The sequence below is a fragment of the Dendrobates tinctorius genome, unplaced genomic scaffold, assembly GCF_039654945.1.
Source record: "Dendrobates tinctorius isolate UK_male_01 unplaced genomic scaffold, ASM3965494v1 ptg000060l, whole genome shotgun sequence".
In the NCBI taxonomy this organism is placed as follows: domain Eukaryota; kingdom Metazoa; phylum Chordata; class Amphibia; order Anura; family Dendrobatidae; genus Dendrobates; species Dendrobates tinctorius.
The window spans coordinates 60,550,509-60,571,318 of record NW_027361728.1 but is presented as its reverse complement, the minus strand read 5'-3'; the positions used below and the strand labels follow the sequence as shown (position 1 = coordinate 60,571,318).

General features: G+C 44.0%; 1 protein-coding gene across 2 annotated transcripts in view; it reads right to left on the bottom strand.

Annotated features, from left to right (window-relative positions):
• The window catches only part of VEPH1 (ventricular zone expressed PH domain containing 1), a 915,267-nt gene that overhangs the window by 817,516 nt on the left and 76,941 nt on the right, over positions 1 to 20,810 (bottom strand). For both annotated transcript variants that reach the window (XM_073578996.1, XM_073578995.1), the window contains exon 5: positions 8,319 to 8,493. In XM_073578996.1, the coding sequence (XP_073435097.1) occupies positions 8,319 to 8,493 (175 nt within the window). The remainder of the gene's footprint in view (positions 1 to 8,318; positions 8,494 to 20,810) is intronic.

Below are 20,810 nucleotides of genomic sequence, written 5' to 3'. Positions count from 1 at the left end.
TTTTTGTGAAATTCTCAATAAGTTTAATGTGTCACTTGTCCCTCTTCCCACTGGAAAAAATAAAGTTGTATCCAAAATGGCTGACTTCAAAATGGCCACCATGGTCACCACCCATGTTGAAAAGTTTTCCCCCTCCCATATACTAATGTGCCACAAACAGAAAGTTCATATCACCAACCATTCCCATTTTATTTAGGTGTATCCATATACATGGCCCACCCTGTATAGTAACCTAGATCTTGTGCAGATCACTCAATGCTCATCGTTTACTTTGGTCTGATTATGTAAGCAGGCATTCAAACAACCACTGATCAGTAAAAGATTACCGATCGCCGGTCGTACCATGCAGCCAGTCAATCCATGTGAATGGACCTTTACAAAGTAACTCTGGAGATGGAAAATGATTCTGCTGTACAAACTGTGCTCCTCTGGGAATCACTGGTCTGTGATGGCCCAGGTACTGACTACCACTGTACAAGGTATGATAATCCATAAAATGTCATAAAGGCAGTATAGGAAGGCAAAGGAAAATGATGTGAGCCTCCTCTCTGATACTTCAGCAGTGTGGGAAACAGTGCCAAGCAAGATTAAATTTGTTTTCAATTTTTTTTCTGCAAACTGTGAATCAAATCACATTGTAGAAGGATCATCTTTATTCTCATTTGCACAAGGAAAGACTAGAAGCAATGGGATAAAACTGAATGGGAGGAGACACAGATTAGATATTAGAAAAAACTTTTTGACAGAGTGATCAATGAGTGGAACAAGCTGCCATGAGAAGTGGTGAGTTCTCCTTCAATGGAAGTCTTCAAACAGAGGCTGGACAGACATCTGACTGGGATGATTTAGCGAATCCTGCTTTGAGCAGGGGGTTGGACCAGATGGCCCAGGAGGTCCCTTCCAACTCTACGATTCTATGATTCTATGATTCTATGAAATCCTAAATTGGTTGAATTAGGGTTCTTTTACACTTGCCGTGTAAATAGATTTCTATGGGGCCGCAAAAACGGCCAGCAGAAATATATTGGAGCGCCGTGTGCCGTATGGCCGTGTGGGCCGTATATACGGCCACGAAAAAATATCGAGCTTACTCAATATTTTTCATGGACACGGCCTCCATTTAAATCAATGGTACCGCAAAAACATTAGCAAATGCGGATCGTCGTTTATTCCCCTGCAGTTTGTTACAACAGGGAAAAACAGCGATCTGAGAAGGTTTTTTGTGGCTTTTTTCGTGGGAGACCGCAAAACTCACAGCTATACGGCCCGCAAAACCAGCCCGCCAAAAAACTGGCAAATGTAAAAGTAGCCTTAATGTAAACCTGTGAATTTCACAAAGTTTGACTGGATCGAATTGCTCATTTCTAATATGAGCGTTTCTATGAATGGTACAGTCTAAACAGTCTGCCAATCACCTCATAGATGCCCACAACACTTATTCGTATGATGAAATGATTTTAAAACTTAAGTATTGATCTTGGCAGCACCTCGCTTTGTAAACAGGACATGTGCCGCAGAGAACTATGGTAGTCTATGCAAAAAGAACAGTCACGTTAATGGTCATTCTGTGCGTGTATATGTGCAGTCGGCCTGTATGACTAATCATTCTACCCCATACAACATGTTATAAGTAGCTCATTCCCTGTTTATTACAGGTGTTGCACAAGCAGAAATTATGATTTTTATGGCAGAATAAATGGTTACCAATCATTGTCTTGTCTGAATGTACATTTACGAAGTGATCTCAGTTTATACAGAATTATTAACATGTTTTAACACAAATAAGCAAGTTTATAGGAAATTCAGAAAGGATTTTGTAACAATCAAATGTAAATCATATACAGTACATTAGTTATACGAGTGATGTCTGGCTCTTAATCAGTACAATCTCTCCATTCACTCAGCTCATATTTCTAATCTTGCTTACATAAAGTATTCAGAAGTTTATTAGCCCATTAATACAATACTACATGTACATTAGTCTCAGGACATGAACATTATGCTGGGAGGAAAGGTATAGGCAACCTGTCTGCTCTCAGTACTTAAAAGCTCCCCCTCTGAGAAAATATAAAACACCTTGTAGTGTTATGTTGCAACTTGCATTCCTAATGTCGCTTAAAGAAAACTACTATACTTCAGTAAGGCTAAATGTTGTAACTCCAAAACCTGCTCAGTTAATGGATATTGGATTGGTTGGCAAAAATAAATGTCTTTGAGAGCAGTTATCCCCTGATACATTTAGCAGCTATAATTACATTAGGAACAATCAGGAAAGTGTAATTCCACTTATCCATTCATGTTATTCAATTTAAACCATCGAGTATGCCAAACCAAACCAAACAACATGTCCTAGTTACATAAGCCGTACTTATGGCAGGTCTCATGTGTTCCAATTAAAAGTAGCATTTGAGTGAAAAATGTTAACTGTTAGTCCCTCTGTGATGATTATGATTTTATTGCAAAAATGCTGGTGTTAATATGTTTATCAACCGCCACGGTCTCCCACAATCAGGGCCATTCTGGTCCTCATAAGCAACATAACCCATACTGTGATTACACCGCATTTTCTGTATGGGCTGGATATCATTTATTCAATGTATTTCTACGAGACTCACATCAAGGCTTCCATAGTGTAGCATTAAGGAAAGTGACTTACGGTTCACACTGAAGATGCTGAAGAATCTGGCTAGTCAAAATGGGGTTGACGACATGTAGATAAAGACTGGAGAATCGCTGGTAACAGTAAAATGTGGTAATCTAGTGTTAGGGACAGCGGAATGCACTAAATAATAATAATAAGTGCGTTCGCCACCCTGGGTCCACCGTGCAGTAGGTGTTACACCGCTGCTAGGTAATGACAGAAGCGCTGTATGGCGGTATAACGCATGCGGGTTGAACGTCACCCGGAGTGTGCTGGGCGATCTCTGTTCCTTCACAGAGATGCCAAAGTGTTAAACACAAAGGCTGAGCCTGTTAACGTCAGAGGGCTCAGAGGAATGCACGCACGGTAAGTGGTCACAGGACTTGGCCCAAGAGAGAGAGTCCATGTCCGTCTAGACCTACCGTGCGCGCGGCGCCGCAACCGCGGACACCAAGAAGAGCTGCTGACTGCAGCGCAGCGACAGACACTGCCGCTATACGACAATGCCTGGCAGTAGGCACACTGTCGGATGCTAGCACTGTGGAGGATGTGCACCGTGGCCTGTGGCTTGCCACTGACTTGCGCTGACTCTATCACTAGTTCCCTGTACACACTCGTAATATCAGAGGGAGGGGAATTTTAATGACTCATTTGCAAGTCCATACATCCATCTTCATTCGCACAGTTAACAACTAGAGTCTATACTAGCGCATGGCTGAGCGGCCATGCAAACCATTTATAGCCGGGACCTTCCGGAAGCTTCCAGATCCCTGAGATGAACCAATCAGATCAGGAGAAGGACCTGTGCATGTGACTTCCGATCTCCAATGGGGGATCGTCTCATGAGCATGCTCGGTGGAACGACGGAAGGACTTAGCCTCTGGAATGGATTGCTGCTGAGCAGCCTGCATTGCTATTGTTGACCCAGAGGTGGCAGCAGCAACCAGACCCACAGAGTTGGTCTGAGCAGAGCATCGGGAACGACGGGGCTGCTAAGCAAGCTCCTCTGCGGTCGATTAGGAATGGGAGACCGCTGAATGTGGGGCTCTGGATCCCTGATGTGCAGTTGCAGGAACCTGACACCTAACATCCAGTTTGCTCCTGTCCATTATGAGATAAATCATCATATGCGCAATTGGCAGGTATCACACATCTGTCCAACTGATTAGGATAGGTGCACACATTTCTCTACCTCATTGTACCCAAAGCTTTTGTCCCCCTCTTACCCCATTTTTCTACACACCTAGCGCTCTAAATAAAAGTAAAAGTGTTGCCATTTGCTTCAAGAAATCTGTCCCCTTCATTTTTAAATCATTAGTTGCAGATAAAGAGGGCCGTTATCTCATGGTGACTGGTTCTACAGTATATCTGATGAGGGGGTGACCTTTGTCTCCTGCTCTGCTGCCAATACTCTTCAATCTACCTTTTTCTCTAGACTATTTGATTTAGTCTCCGAACATGCCCAAGGCACCTCACTACTATGCGGCGACTACAACATTATACTAAACACTGCTCTCGACAAATCTACAAACCCTCAAACTCAGAGTCCCTCAATAGCTCCTCTTTTGGATTCAGCTGATTTAAAAAACTCCTTTCCCAGTACCAATGGGTGGATTTATGGAGAGAACAATTTTGCTCAGTCAAAGACTATACATATTTTTCTCCACAACATTTAGTATACACTAGGATAGACCACATATTGGCCCACCCATCACTCATACCTAATATAACAAGAGTTTCTATACAGTCTACTCCCTGGTCAAACCACTCTCCAGTCCAGCTCACCTGCTCCACTTTACTCCCATCACCCTTTTGACACAACTGGACTCTGAATGACTCGTTAGGGTACCGTTACACCTAGCGACTCACCAGCGATCCCGACCAGCGATATGACGCGGTCAGGATCGCTGGTGCATTGCTAGGTGGTTGTTAGTGAGCTGCCACACAGGCAGATCTCACTAGCGACATCGCTGGGGTCGGGGATTGCTACTTACCTGTCAGACGCGGCGATCCTGCGTCCTCCCGCCCGGCTCCACGCGTCGCTCATCGCCACAGCAGGAAGCGCCGCAGGAAGTGACCGACGAGAAACGGTCCAGGAGATTCTCGCACGATCAGTGATAACCAGCAGGGGAGCCGGCCGGAGGTAAATATCACATGAAGCGATATCGCTAGCAATATCGCTGCAACGTCACAAAATCGGTGACTTTACAGCGATATTGCTAGCGATATCGCAGTGTGTAAAGGGGGCTTTACTCTCTTGTCCTATAATTGCTCAGAGATTGAAAGATCATATCTAGGGTTTCAACATTAGAATCCCAGATGAAGAACTCACCCTCCCCTTCTATATACCGTGACCTCTCACACGTACGCTCCAAACTCGATCTTTGCCTCTCCGAAAACACAGACCCAGTCATTTGCTAGACTCAACATCTCTTTTATGCCCTTAATAATAAAAATATTTTCAACCTTGCCAGAAGGCTTAAATTCCTCCCGATAAAAGTCTGTGCACTGCCACAGGATTAACGTACAATCCACAACTAATTATCACCAGTTTCAACAACAACTTGAACATTTATGTGATGACACCTCTTCAAATAATGCACAAAAAATAGAAACTTTCCTAAACTCCACCCCTCTCCCAACCCTTGGCCCCAATATGATAGAACTTCTAAATCAAGCCGTCTCTCCCTCTGAAGTAGAAAATGCAATTAATAATTTAAAGATCAGCAAAAAAACAGGCCCAGATGAGTTCACAGCCATTTACTACAAGAAATACACTTCTGTCCTAATCCCTCAGCTGACTACCTTCTTTAATTCATTAAGAGACAGTCATAGGCCAGAGGCAACCTCTTTAATGTCAGTGATATCCATGATACGTAAACCAAACTCAGATTCCATTCCCAGCCCTCCAAGAAAAGTACATTTTCCCTCCTGGAGAAATATTCCACTATTTACAATTGAAGAACTTTATTACCACACTTCTGAGAAACTCTACCATGCCTTACACAATAACTCCTTTCAAACAAAGGTGTCGCCATAATTCACATGCCCCAGGTACCATCTCACTCTTCTTCTCACACATCAACTACATCTCATACAGGTAAAATTTAACTTATAACTCTTGCTGGGAGTCTGATATCGGCTCTGCCCTTACTGACTCAGAATGGTCTCAGATTTGGTCCTCTTCAACTGGTGGAATTCTAAACACCTTAATGCTAGAGACAAACTATAAGGTGTTATCTAGATGGCACTTATCCCAGCTAGAGTTGCCAAGGCAGTTCCTGGCTACTCTTCCCAGTGTTTTAGAGGTTGTGTTTCTGATGGGGATATGTACCATATTTGGTAGATATGCCCCATGGTGCGCAGATTTTGGACTACGGTATAATACCTTATTCTCTCAGTCACAAGCACTAACCTTACAAAAAACCTTGGGAAGGCTTACTTAACAAACGTACCCCTACTATCCCTAAACACACCCAAATTCTCATCTCATTTATATTCCTAGCGGCCAAGCAAACTATAGAATTTGCCTGGAAAAATATCAGGTCTAGATTTATCAGAAATCAAGAGAAGCTTTTCTTGGTATATGAGCAAATAATAATTATCTGCCATACTTATGGATAACGTTTGTAAATTTGAGAAAATTTGCTTTCCCTAGGTGAAATATGCCAACCACACTCCCTTCGCCACACCTTCACTTCGTTTACATGTACCTGACTCCCCAAATTAGTCCTAATTCTTTATATTAAATTTAGACTTGACTACTCCCCCCACCCTCGGGCTCCTTTTTCCCTTCTTTTACCCCCTACTCCTGCAAGTCGGTAATGTTAGCCCCTCCCCTTGTACTCCACCCAACTAAATGTTCGTTTTCTTTTTGATCACTACAATGTACGTGTTTGTTATTTGAATAATGCTTTAATGAAAATCTATTGTTGAAAAAAAAGAATATGATAGGTGCATATAAAAACTTGATTCCAGTTCACCCAGTTGCTCCAAGCTCATCCACCTGGAGCTCAGACACCGGCCTCTCCCTAGCCTCACATCAAGCATAATAGAAAAAATTGGAGTCCGGCTCAAAAGGATTGGATTTTCCTTTTCTTTTTCTTTTTCAAAAGAAATTATAGTGCATACAAAAGAAAAATTTATATGGTCGACATGACTCAGTCGACGCGTTTCGACTGCACTAAGCAGTCTTACTCATGACTCATGACTTGAACTTTGCATGATCTAACAATTGAAAGTTCAAGTTAATCCATTTAAGTACCTTTTGGTATTTGCAGAAAGATGCAGGTAATTTCACATTTATCTACCAATTTCATTCTTTTTTTAATTCTACAGACAAGGGTTTCTTAAAGTTTTTTTTATTTTGGGTGCCTTACATTAAAGACCAAGGAGATACTTAGGTTCCAAGCCGCAGATCAAGGAGATGACCGGATCTCACCGTCTGTGGTAAAAGTCTGTGCCAAAACTAAAAATTTCCTTACACTCTGAATAAGGCTTTATTCAGACATTCATGTTGCATGTACCTGGTCTATTCTTGCTTTTCATGGATACAACATGTACCCATTATAGGCTATGGAGAAGTTCACATGTCCATGTTTTTTTGAATATTGTGAGTTCGTGCTAAAACATGTCCATTTTTTACTGCCATTATGGGTGAAAATTACCAAAACCAGTCTATCGTCTATGGAAATCACAGATAGTACTGTACATGGATCAATGTGCTGTCGGTGAACAATGCACAGGATAGGAGAAGCTTTGTAATTTATGTATCCATAAGTGATAAGCTCTGATGACACATGGATCCAAAACACTGATAACACTAGTACCATTTTTTGTCACGTCTGAAAGAGAGCTAACAGAAAAATAAGTACAAAATGAGTCAATAATGTCACTACACCAGATATTGTTATAGCCAGTAACAGGACTGTGCATTTTTCAATCATTTCTGTGAACACTGAACCTCACCAACAACATGGTACACATCTCTGGTGAGACCAGGATCACAGTTTTGGGACGCACTGCCAAGACTAAAAATTCAGCAACACCAAGAAATTAATTGGTGCTGCCATTTTGCTGCCCTGCATCACCTGCAAGAAAGGTTCAGTGCCTCCTAGCAACCGAAGTGGAAACAGATGGGACAGGTACTGGCCTGGATGATACAGGGATACACCTTCAAGATCAGAACCATTAGCTGAAACTATAATGTGAGCAAATATTTTTTTTTGCTCATAGAATGAGAACTATCAACTAAAGGCTATAAAGGTTCCTAGGGTTGCATCAATCCCCCCAAAATATAGAATGTTTAGGGGTATTCCATTACTATCTGTCTGAATTATTCATTGGTCAATATGTTTAATACAAGTTAAACATAGACATAAGCAGTCATAAACGTACAGATGCTAAGTTCTCATAAATAACTAATGCAATGAACGGAGACTTGATAAGATTCACGCAACGAACATGTACGATATCACTGAAAGCATATGTTGCTTGTCACCAGATGACAAAACGAGAGCATTGCCATTCTCAGTGTAGACTACTGCCTATACGAAGCAACCGTTCTAGAGGTTTACTCATTACCTTGTCAAGAACTAGGAAAAAAATACACCATTATTATGTTCTGGAATTGGAATAAGTATAATACTCTTTACATCAGTGATATATAATAGTGTACCTTGAAGGATGCTCTTTATGATTGTCTCTGCGTGATCCACCAGTAGATCTGCTTTGGCGATAGCTACAAGAGAAATGTAACTTGACATGTTTCTACAAAGTTCTTTGTTCCCTCTCTGGAGGAATCGTATTGCCACCGGGACGGCAAGGGACATAATCGAAGGTCTGTTGTAGTTCTGCCAATACAAAATGCAAACATTCAATAATATGAAAGTTGTCGAAAATGGCAAAGTACAATATATCATCTCATCACATCGAGCAACACAGTTATGTTAAATGGCAATTAAACCAAAGCAATAGTATCATAGACAAATATCTCACTGATACCATAAGGAGAGATAAACACCTTCCTGCACTGTAATCCAGTAAGTTGTTTCTTGTGTTTTGTACTTGGGATGTACCAAACTCATCAGGATATTGGTGTCCCATGTGAGATGATCTTATACACCTGTTAAAGGGCTCATACCAAGTTTTAAAATTCTCCCCTAACCATAAAATAGATGATAACTTGCTGATCATTCACTGGGACCTTCGCCTCCAGAGAACAATGCTCTGCAGTTCTAATCAATAGCGTAGCTACCGGGGGGGGCAGAGGGGGCGTTGGCCCACCCGGAGCTACGCCACTCTAACTGTATTGGTGTGCGCCGATACAGTTACATTCTGCGGCAGAGCAGGGAGAATCGATCTCCCTGCTCTGCCGCCCGGCCACTATAGGCCCCTGAGCGGGCGGGGGCCCGGTGCCAGCAGTGGGCCCCCCACCTGTCATCAATCGCATGTTCAGCAGCTGATACAGCTGACCTCCCATCATCCTCCTCTCGCTGACAGCGAGCGCGATAACGTCACTGCCCGGTGCTCGCTGTCAGGAGATGAGCGGGAGCAGTGAGCAACACAGGAGCCGGGAGCAAGAAAGGTGAGTACTAGATTTATTTTTTTATGGGGGTGCATTATACTACAGTCTGCCTATAGGGGGGCTGCCTTATACTGCAATCTGCCTATGGGGGGCTGCCTTATACTACAGTCTGCCTATAGGGGAGGTTGCCTTATACTACAGTCTGCCTATAGGGGATGGGGGGCTGATTTATACAGTACTACAGTCTGCCTATAGGGGATGGGGGGTGCTGCCTAAGAGAGGTGAGTACTGGATTTATTTATTTTTTTATGGGGGGTGCATTATACTACAGTCTGCCTATAAGGGGGCTGCCTTATACTGCAGTCTGCCTATGGGGGGCTGCCTTATATTACAGTCTGCCTATGGGGGGCTGCCTTATACTACAGTCTGCCTATAGGGGATGGGGGGCTGCCTTATAACTACAGTCTACCTATAGGGGAGTGCTGCCTTATATTACAGTCTGCCTATGGGGGGAGTGCTGCCTTGAATTACAGTCTGCTTATGGGGGGCTGCAATATACTATTGAGTCTGCCTATGGGGGGGCTGTATTATACTGTAGAGTCTGCCTGTGGGGGCTGCATTATACTATATTGAGGACAATCTGGTGTATTATACTATATGAAGGCTATCTAGGGGACCATCATACAGTGTGGAGATAACAGTGAGGGGGCCATCATACAGTGTGGAGATTACAGTGAGGGGGCCATCATACAGTGTTGGAGCCATCATTGGGGCATACTAAGGGGTCTGTATGTGTACAGTGAGGGGGCATTATACTGTGTATAGGGGAACTGTACAGGGGGGGAGACTCAGGACAATATTAAATGTAAATTGGGCACTTATTGTTATAGGGGATCTCAGGTTACTGTGACTGTCAAATGGGGCACACAGGGCATTATTACAATCTAGGGGACAAAATGTGGGCACTGTTTTCTAGGGCACTTGCACCCGGCATTACTATATTATAGAGGGATGCTTTAGAATTTAGAGGGCACACAGAGCCACACAATAGGTGAAGTAATAGGGACACATATGGCAGCAGTGGCTCAGCATTGGGGTATCAGCTGCAGTAATAGGGACACATACGGCAGCAGCGGCTCAGCATTGGGGTATCAAGTGCAGTAATAGTGACACATACGGCAGCAGCGGCTCAGTATTGGGGTATCAGGTGCTGTAATAGGGGCACATATGGCAGCAGCGGCTCAGCTTTGGGGTATCAGCAGAATGAGGGGTTTGTGCAGGTTGGGGATACATGGTGAAGGGGCTGGAATATGAGAAGTGAAAAGTGTCTTTCTTGTAATCTCTGCAGCCAAGTCTTGGCTGGAGACGTTGTCATTGTCGGTCTGGGTCAGATGGTAAAGACATGAAAAGTGAACGATTCCATCAGAAGGAACGTCAGCAGTAAGTCACCAACTATAACTGTGCAGTAATCACTTGTAGGTTTTGTAGGACTGGTATTTACCACTGACCATATGGCGGTAATGTCCATGTTGGTCTTTATATAGAGATTATTTTCAGTAACAGCGCAGTCATTTCCTACATCCACTATTTGGGTGCGTCACCCAGCTGTAATCAAGGTTACCTGGATAGGGGCCCACTCAGAAGTTTCACACCCCCCCGAACCAAAACCCTAGCAACGCCTCTGGTTCTAATTGTTGTCTTTGTGACTGATGGAGAAAGCCGAGTACAGTGCACAATTATTTCTCACTGTACTGTAGACAGTGAATAGAGCTGTATTCCACATGCTCAACCCCTGCTCCATTCATAAGTCGCACTACAAAGCCTTAATCTCAGAATCGGCGCTCTTCCCAGCAATTGGACCGATTTAGTAGCAGTGGCATCATGTCTGCAGTGCTCTGCCAATGTAGTCAGCACATGCTGCTAAACACATAGATTGGCTGCAGAGGTTGCGAGTGCTTTGGATATGATGTCACCGCTGCAGCCAATCAAAAAAGACCAGAGCAGCTGCAGAGAGGCACCGTTTGATTCTCTACGCACCCTTACCGAGTCCATTTGCTATGTTATAAGTCTGTAAACCTATGGATTATTAACATTTGAATCAGAATAACTCCTCTGAAGGCTAAAAAGCCAGACTACTATTACACCTAAACTATACGCTCTTAAAAGTAAAGCGTAAAAACAACATCCTAATAAATCAACAAGCCCAATAACAGCTCTTCCCGTCTGTGAGGTGTGGAATTGTGAATGCTACCATTTGTAGAAAGTATAACTAAGAGTGAACATTGACCCTGACACTCCTTTTCATAAGACCCCTCTCAAGGGAACTCGAAAAGGAAGCAATGATGGAACATTTTTTTCTTGGGGGGATTATTGTTTTATTAAATATATAGTGTTACAGGTCAGCACTGGAAACATGATATTACTATTTAGCAATTTTAGTAACAGGAATTAGTTTGCAACATTCTCAAATAAACCCTTTATTACGAAATGGAATAACTACTACTGTGATATAAATGTACTTATAAAGGGGATGACCAAAATCCTGTGGGCCTCCTGGATTGCTATTTGTAAAGTAATACCAAGGCCTTGATGTATTGTTTGGAGTTTTTTTAATAAATCACTTTTCTTTTTTGTTTTGTGGAATTTGTTGACGGTTTTTACTCCAAATTCTTCACGCTGAAGGTTCAAGAATTATTATTATTTATTATAAAGCCATTTAGTACATGGCGCATGAATAAGCCAAAAACATATGGAAACCCTAAAATTTGCCCACAGTAGGGAACATATAGGAAAAAAGAGAACACATATAAAACAGACTGAGAAATAGGCACTAATAAAAAGGCAGAAAACACTTAAACACTTGCAAAATTAACAAAAAAGAATTGGTCCCTATATTTGTAGCATAGACTGATGGGGAGCAGGCTCCTACATGTACAGTATTGCCACAGTTCTGTGCTGTAAAACTGGGCAGGGTTTCCTGCTGTTTTGATAAAACTATAGCAAATCACACAAAAACAAAAACATAAGTAACAGTATTCTTTACTCTTCCTTCAGATAATGGAATCATCTAGCTTTTTATATATTGATGACTCTAATCTCTGTATTGTAGATGCATAATATTTATGAGAATTATCAATTACCAAAATTGTGCATCAGAAATTTGACCTTATTGCCCATAGTAACAAAGCAAAGTGCAGAAGTCATTTAAGAGATTTTTCACTTTTGGGGATATTTTGTTTTACATAAATGCATGTTATTTGGGCTAAAATCATTTTTACTAATGGATTTAATTAAAAACTTTGCATCTTTTGAGTTTTACAGGCATTTTTTTTTATTTCCCTGCAAATTTATACTTCATGTAGTCAACTGAGAAACTGAGAGGTGCTCAGAAAAAGTTAGATAAAGAAATCACAAACTCTACCATCACACTTTTCACAACAATCTCACTGATGCATTTTCGGTTAACTCACTCGGAAGGTATCAATAGACAATACAACACAGGGGCTATAAAAGGCAAAAAAAAATATGAAACTCAAATGCAAAAATGATTTTTTTAACCGTAAATACAGGCATTTAAATTTAAAAAAAAATGTCCCTACAGATAGAGGGCCTCTTAAACACTGCAGTTTAAGAAATTAATACTGCACTGTGATTTTTTTTAATATGGGCAACAATACTAGTTTTCTCATAACTGACTTCTGATAGTGGAGATGTACTTATACCTGTACACAATCTACATTAAGTGTTACACCAGCATATTTTTTTCCAGCAGTATTTCAAATTGTAGTCAATTTTGGTGCGACTTTAAAGTACCACCCACTTATTCTGACATGTTCACATGATATGTGCAGGAATAGAAAATCATGACTGCTTTCTTCCAGAAAAGGCACCATCAACATTCACGGGTCATGACAGGTATCGCAGCTTGGTTCTATTAATGTAAATGGAACCTCATGTTTCTGATTCTGGACATCCTCTTTAACTTAGGGTTACTAAAAAAATCACTATAAGGGCTCATACTCACTTGCGAGAGACTCGCACGATTCTCGTGCGAGTCTCTCGCATGAAAACCCGGCACTGCCGCCGGCACTCGAACCAGAGTATGCGGCTACATGTATTTCTATGCAGCTGCGCACTCCGGTCCCAGTGCCAGCGGCAGTGCCAGGTTTTCATGCGAGAGAACTGCACAAGAATCATGCGAGTCTCTCGCAAGTGAGTATGAGCCCTAAGGTCAAGTTCATACAACGGAATTTTCGGTTTGAATGCTGTCCATGAAAAAAATGGACAGCAATATGGATAGCACTCATACCAATGTTATTCAATGAGGCAGTGCAGATGAGCATTTTTTTCACAGACCTAAGCCTCCTTCACACATCTGTTTTTCATGTCCATATGCGATCTGTTTTTAAGGGTCACAAATACGGACATACGCACATCATTTATATTCAATGATGGTGCACACATATCAGGTTCTTCACACAGACCACGTGTCTGTGTGAAACACATGCAGACATGTCAGTTTTTTTTATCAGCAGCATGGACAAATGCCACACTTGTGCACACTGATGACACACAGATGACATCCATGTGTCATCAGCATGATACGCACTGGCACCTGGGAAAAAGCGGTGCAGTTTGCACTGTTCCCAGGTGCCGGCAGCTCTCATCATTGTCGCTTGGTCTCCCTGAGATTAGCTCAACCAGGCAACAATGATGAGAGTTGTATTCAGCACCTGCTGTGTCCCTCCTGTGTAAAATAAAGATTTAAATGAAAAAATGGAGTGGGCTCCAGAAAAATTATTTCATAATGTTAGCAGTGATCTCATTGAGGTCACCACCAAAGTTCATCGAGCCACTCATAGTGAAGTGCCCATGGGAGCAAAGCTTCAGTGACCAGTGATAACCTCTATGACATCACTGCTCATCACTGAAGCTGCGCTCACAGCAGCTCATTGTGTCCTAATTTTCATTGTGAACAGTTGCTTCGTAGCACCATTCATTTTGAAAATCAGATGTCACGGAGATGGATTGCGGCATGGAACAGTATGGATTATCTTCTCGTCGGAAAAGTTAGGGCTATGGTTGTTTATAATTAATTTTTACAGGGAACTTGAGCTTAGGCGTTAAACTTGAAGTACCATTCACAGCCACCAAGCAAAGTATGTGCCACTTCTAGCAGTGTTCTGATTGTGGTGGTGCCGTAAATAAAATCCCTACTGATCTGCGATGGTTGGGAAGTTAGCAGATATATATGTTATATATACGTGCTTCTCACAAAATTAGAATATCATCAAAAAGTTAATTTATTTCAGTTCTTCAATACAAAAGGTGAAACACATATATTATATAAAGTCATTGCAAACAGAGTGGACCTATTTCAAATTTTTATTTCTGTTTAACCCCTTTCTGCCATGAGACGTACTGTCCTGTGCATGTGCCCTGGGACTTAATTCCCAGGGACGGGATACCATGTCATAGCGATCAGGGGCGCCCACATGGTGAGCACCGCTGATCGCGGCCGGGTGTCAGCTGATTATCACAGCTGACACCCGGCACAATGACACGTTAACCCCTTGCACATCGCGATCAAACACGATCGCGGTGTACCGGGGATTAAAGGGAAGCATCGGCGAGGAGGGGGCTCCCTCCGTGCTTCCCTGAGCCCCCCACCGCAGCGCAATGTGCAGCGCTCCTGCGGGGGGCTCCTTCCCTGCAGGCCCCCGAATCCAAGATGGCGACGGGGACCTTCGGGGGGCCTGCAGGGAGCCGGCTTCCTCAGTGACTGCAAAGCACAGGCACGAGGGAGCCTGCTGCACTGCCAATGACAGATCACTGATCTGTCACAGTGATCTGTGATGTGACAGATCAGCGATCTGGTTTCTGTGTCTGCTCTGCGGGAATCCAGAGCCTCACATTCTGCGGTCTCCTGCTGTCTTTCTACTGCAGAGGAGATTACTTTGCAGCAGACCGCCCCAGAGTCTAAGTCCCTCTGTGCTCCTACTGGGCATGCTCACGAGACGATCTCCCATTGGAGATCGGGAGTCATGTGCCCAGGTCCTGTTCCAGATCTCATTGGTCCATCTCGGAGATCTGGAAGGTCCCGCACGGCTATAAAAAGCATGCATGGCCGTTCCGCCATGCGCTAGTATACATTAGACTACACTTGCTATGTGTGAATGGTGACGGATGTATGTTTTCTGGTGACTGACTCATTATAAAACCCCTTCGCTCTGATATTACGCATGTGGATAGGGAATTCGTTTAGCAGTCAGCGCCAGTCAGTGGCAAGCCTTAAGCCACTGTGCACACCGCACCGCTATGCTAGCGTCCGACATTGCGCTTGCTTTCTAGCTTTGTTATCGAGCGGCCGTGTCCTACGGCGTGCTGCAGTTGCAGCCCTCCTTGGCGTCCGCAGTAGCGACGCCGCACACACGGTAGGTCTAGAGGGACGCAGCTCCTTTGTCTTGGGTCCTGCTCCTGTGACCAGATACCGTGTGTGCATTTACCTGAGGCCTGTGTCACTAACAGGCTCAGCATTTTTGTATGTTTTTGTTGCGGCGCCTCTGTGTGTGAACAGAGCCCGCTCTGCGCATTCCGGGTGAAGTTGAACCCGTGCGCATTATGCCGCCATATTGCTCCTCTGCCATTACTCAGCAGCGGTTGTTACACCTACTGCACGGTGGACCCCGAGTGGCGAACGCACTTTATTATTTATTTTTATTTAGTGCGTTCCACTGTTCCTAACATTATACTAGCGCCAGGGTCTGGCTAGTAATGGCAGATCAGCAGCAACTCCTACAGTGCATTCGCCAGGTAGAGGGCCGGTTGGCTACTCTTGAGAGCGTTATCTCAGCGGCAAAGTCTTTGGAAGCTGCTGTATATGTGATCGCAGAGGCGGTTTCACGTATGTCCTCGTCCTCGCGTCCACGCGCCGACAGTTACCCGCCTCCCGTTGCCCGATAAATTTTCTGGCGATGGCGCCTCCTGTAGGGGTTTTGTCAACCAGTGCTCTATCCAGCTGGAGTTACTGGCTGCATGATTCCCTACAGAACGGGCCAAGGTGGGGTTTATTGTCGGGCAAGGCGTTGGAGTGGGCTACGCCACTCTGGGAGCGTGGTGACCCAGAGGATCGGACCACTGCTCAATTTTTAACAGCTATTAAGCAGGTCTTCCTGGGACCATGGGTCACGCATGACACCTCTCTATAGCTACTTGCTTTGACTCAGGGATCCCTCTCGGTTAGTCAGTATGCCGTTCGTTTTTGGACACTGGCTTCCGAGCTGGAGTGGTCTGACAAAGCCCTCATCCCTGTGTTTTGGAGAGGTTTAGCTGAGCATGTTAAGGATGCTCTTTCTACCAGAGAGGTTCCTGCAAATCTGGAGGAGCTGATTGCCATTGCCACCCGTATTGATCTCCATTTTTCGGAGCGCAGGCTGGAGCGTGCTCAATCCAGACAGAGGGTTACTCTGGCTCCCAACCTCTTTGAACCTCTGGAATCCCCTGAGCCAGAGTGTTCACTCCCAGAGCCCATGGAGGTGTCTCGCGCCAGTCTCGAGGCGCGTCCGGCACTAAGCTCCACTTGCGGCTGCCACTGTCAGCACACTGTTCACCAGGATAACGGGGTCCCACAATGGCCAAACTCTGTGCCGCCAGGCAAGACCTTTGTCCCCCCTTGCCTTCGGCCGAAGGTTCTCGCGTGGACACACGCGTCCAGGGCGGGTGGTCACTGTGGCTACATGCAGACCACAAAACTCCTGGCAGGGTCGTATTGGTGGCCGCACAGGGCTCGGGACATTAAAAAATATATTCAGGCATGCGCCTCGTGTGCATTATAAGTTGAACCCGTGCGCATTATACCGCCATATTGCTCCTCTGCCATTACTCAGCAGCGGTTGTTACACCTACTGCACGGTGGACCCCGAGCGGCGAACGTACTTTATTATTTATTTTTATTTAGTGTGTTCCGTCGTTCCTAAAAGCTGGTGTAGATCCACTGTGTTTTATCAAGACCAAAGTCAGTGCATCTGTCTACCAGGAAACTTTAGAGCACTTCATGCTTCCCTTTGCTGACAAGCTTTTTGGAGATGGAAATTTCATTCTCCAGCAGGACTTGACACCTGTCCACATGGCCAAAAGTACCAATACCTGGTTTAAAAATAACAGTATCACTGTGCTTGATTGGCCAGCAAACTCGCCTGACCTTAATCCCATAGAGACTCTTTGGGGTATTGTCAAGAGGAAGATGAGAGACACCAGACCCAGCAATGCAGACGAGCTGAAGGCTGATATCAAAGCAACCTGGGCTTCTATAACACCTCAGCAGTGCCACAGGCTGATCGCCTCCATGCCACACCACATTGATGCAGTAACTGATGCAAAAGAAGCCCCAACCAAGTATTGCGTGCATTTACTGAACATACATTTCAGAAGGCCAACATTTCGGATTTTAAAATAATTTTTCAAGCTGGTGTTATAAAATATTCTAATTTACTGAGATAATTACGTTTGGGTTTTCATTGGCTGTAAGCCATAATCATCAACATTAACAGAAATAAATACTGGAAATAGATCACTCTGTTTGTAATGACTCTACATAATATGAGTTTCACTTTTTGTATTGAAGAACTGAAATAAGTAAACTTTTTGATGATATTCTAATTTTGTGAGAAGCACCTGTAGTATAACTTTGTTTATCTTATTTTTAAATAAATGTATAAAATGGTGTTTTTTATTTCAAATAAAGGATTTTATTTTTTCTGCATGTTTGTTTCATTACTTACTGTGGGATTAGTAATGAGGGTGTCCTACAGATGTTTAACCATTACTAACCACTGGGCTTGATTTCAGTTGACAATACAAAAGTGACATCAACCCCAACCCTATTACTCCACTTGCCAGCAACACAGGGCAAGTGGGAAAAGCAAGGCTGAGCACCAGATTTGGCACATCTTATAGATGTGCCATTTCTGGAGAGGCTGAGGCTGATGTTGGTAGCCTGGGAGCGGGGTAAAATCTCTGATCCCTTCTCAGGCTAATAATATCAGCCCACAGTTGTCTCTATAGACTTTGATGGTTTGAAATTATAGGGGGGCTATGTCATTTTTTTCTGGGATCCCTTGTAAATTCACCAGGAAAGGCTAAGCAAACAGCTGTGAGCTGTTAATAATAGCCTGGGAACCTTTTGGAATATTGCCACTTTTCCCAGATTATTAACATCAGCCCCAAGCCATGAGCTTTCACTATGCTGGTTATGAAAATTGTGTGGGAGCCTATGCTGTTTTTTTTTCAATTAATTATTTATTTTACTCAGGTGGGACACAGCGGGGGCTGAATACAACTCCCATATTTGTCACCTAGTCACAGTGATCTCAGGGAGACCAAGCAATAATGATGAGGGCTGCCTTCAGCAGCCGATGTCTAGGATTAGAGTGAACTGTATTGCTTTATCCAGTTGTCGGTACATGTCACAGGGACACACGGACTGCACACGGATTCCGCCCAGATACGAAACAGGACACATGAACATGGACAGCAAACTGACACAAGGATGTTGCATATGTGCATACGGATGGCACATGGAAACAGACCACGGAACTCACCATTACTATTTATTCCTTTACAAGAATCACCAGGATGTGTGAAGGAAGCCCTATTCTGCACATGAAAAAAAATTGCACCATGCACCAGTTATTTTTCATGGGTCGGATGAAAATCACCTATTTAACTCATTCCCAACATGCGCTGTTTATATACTGCTCTACAGGAGCTGCTCACGCAGAGCGCCGCCCGCGAACTTATGCGGGTGTCAATTCTATGCGATAGCTGACACCTTGCAGAAACACCCACGATGGGTGCTAGCTACTGATAGCGAACATTTAGCCCCTCTGATGCTGCTGTCTATAGTGACAGCGACATTGAGGAGCATTGCAGAGGAAGTGAGCTCCGTCTCTGCTTCCATCGGCAAAACGCGATGCGATCACATTGTGCCGATGATATCCATGGTGGCCCAGGCTGTAAGATGGCCGTGGAGTCCTTCAGGGTCCAGCAGGGAAGGTGGCCTGTGAGCACTTGCTAAGAGAAGGAGCTGACACGCCTCTTCCCTGCCTGTCAGATGCTGCTCTGATGCCCTGTAGTGCAAAAGCATTGCAAAGTATCAGATCAGTGTAAAATGATGTAAAAAAGTTATTAAAAATTGTAAAAATATTTTAAAAAATCCCTCCCCAAAAAATGCTAAAATATTAATTCAATAAATAAAAAACTAGGCAAAAAACTATGCTTTATCATTATACTGCCAAGCAAAAAGTGCAATTAAACTCAATCAAAAAGATAAAGCTTCGTCAGCGGAAAAACAAAAAAGCGCTCAGAATAAAGTGATGAAAAAGTAATTATTTTTTCTATAATATAGTTTTTATTGTGTAGAAGCACCAAAACATAAAAAATGATATAAATGTGATGTTGCTGTAATCATACCAAAGAATTAAGCTTCTTTATCAATTTTACCACAAACGGAGCTATGTAAAAAAAAAATAACTGAATTCACGGATTTTGTTCATTGTACCTCCCAAAAAAATCGGAATAGATAGCAATCAAAAAATATTATGTGCAAAAATGGCACTAATAAAAATGTCAACTTGTCCCACAAAAAAGAAGCCATCATATGACTCTGTAGGCCGAAGTATGGAAAAATTATAACTGTCTAAATATGGTGATGCAAAAATTAACTTTGCAATAACAAGCATCCTCTTACTGTGTGACAGTGTAAGGAGATAGACTGGACCACGGGTACCTGCATGCCATGTCTGGAACTAGAAAGGTTGCATCCTTTGTTCCCGGAAGGGAAGCCTGAGTGGGGCAGACCTTCCCCTGCTGTCTGGGAGAAGCCTGAGCAAGGAGGACCTTCCTGGGGACAGAGAAGGACGGGGAGAGCCAGAAAAGGGAGTGCAGCAACAGAGGCATAAAAGGAAAAAGCATGTGAAGCAGAGCGGTCTGCCGCCGGCGGGGAGCAGTGCACAGAGCAGTGCGCAGAGCGGTGAGCAAAGCGCTCTGCTTCCCCCACCAGAAAGTACCGGTGTGGTGATGGGCAATATAGGAGTCACCATCGCCTGCAGAGAGAGCTGTGCAGAGCAGAGATGTGCCAGCAGAGCCGTGCAGAGCTGTGTCTGCAGAGCAGAGCCGTGCAGAGCTGTGCACACAGAGTAGAGCTGGGCTGGGTGTTGCAGCAGCGAGAGAGAGAAGTGCTCCGTCCTGGGAGCATTAGCCCCACACAGACCAGCGACCGCTGTTGCTTGACGCCAACCATGGGGACCAGACAGAGAGACGGGCAGTGTGTGCTCGGTGACTGACTTAAAGCCAGGAGCCAGACACTTCAGGTTTATGAGTACCATGCGTGTGCCGCCTGAAAGAGATCGGTAGCATGACCGTAACCTACACCCTGACTGCGCTAGCAAATCTCGGCCCCGGACACTTGTGACTTGACTTGGCCTTCGTATTGTCAGGATCCTGTCAGCGCCGGCGTGCGGCCTCCGCTGAGCAGGAGCTCACCCGCACTGTAGGGGTACCGGGGTCAGGTACAGCCGGAAAGTGCCGATATACAGGACCTGTGGACGCTGAAGTTTAGCAAGCAGACACAGAACCTATGGTCAT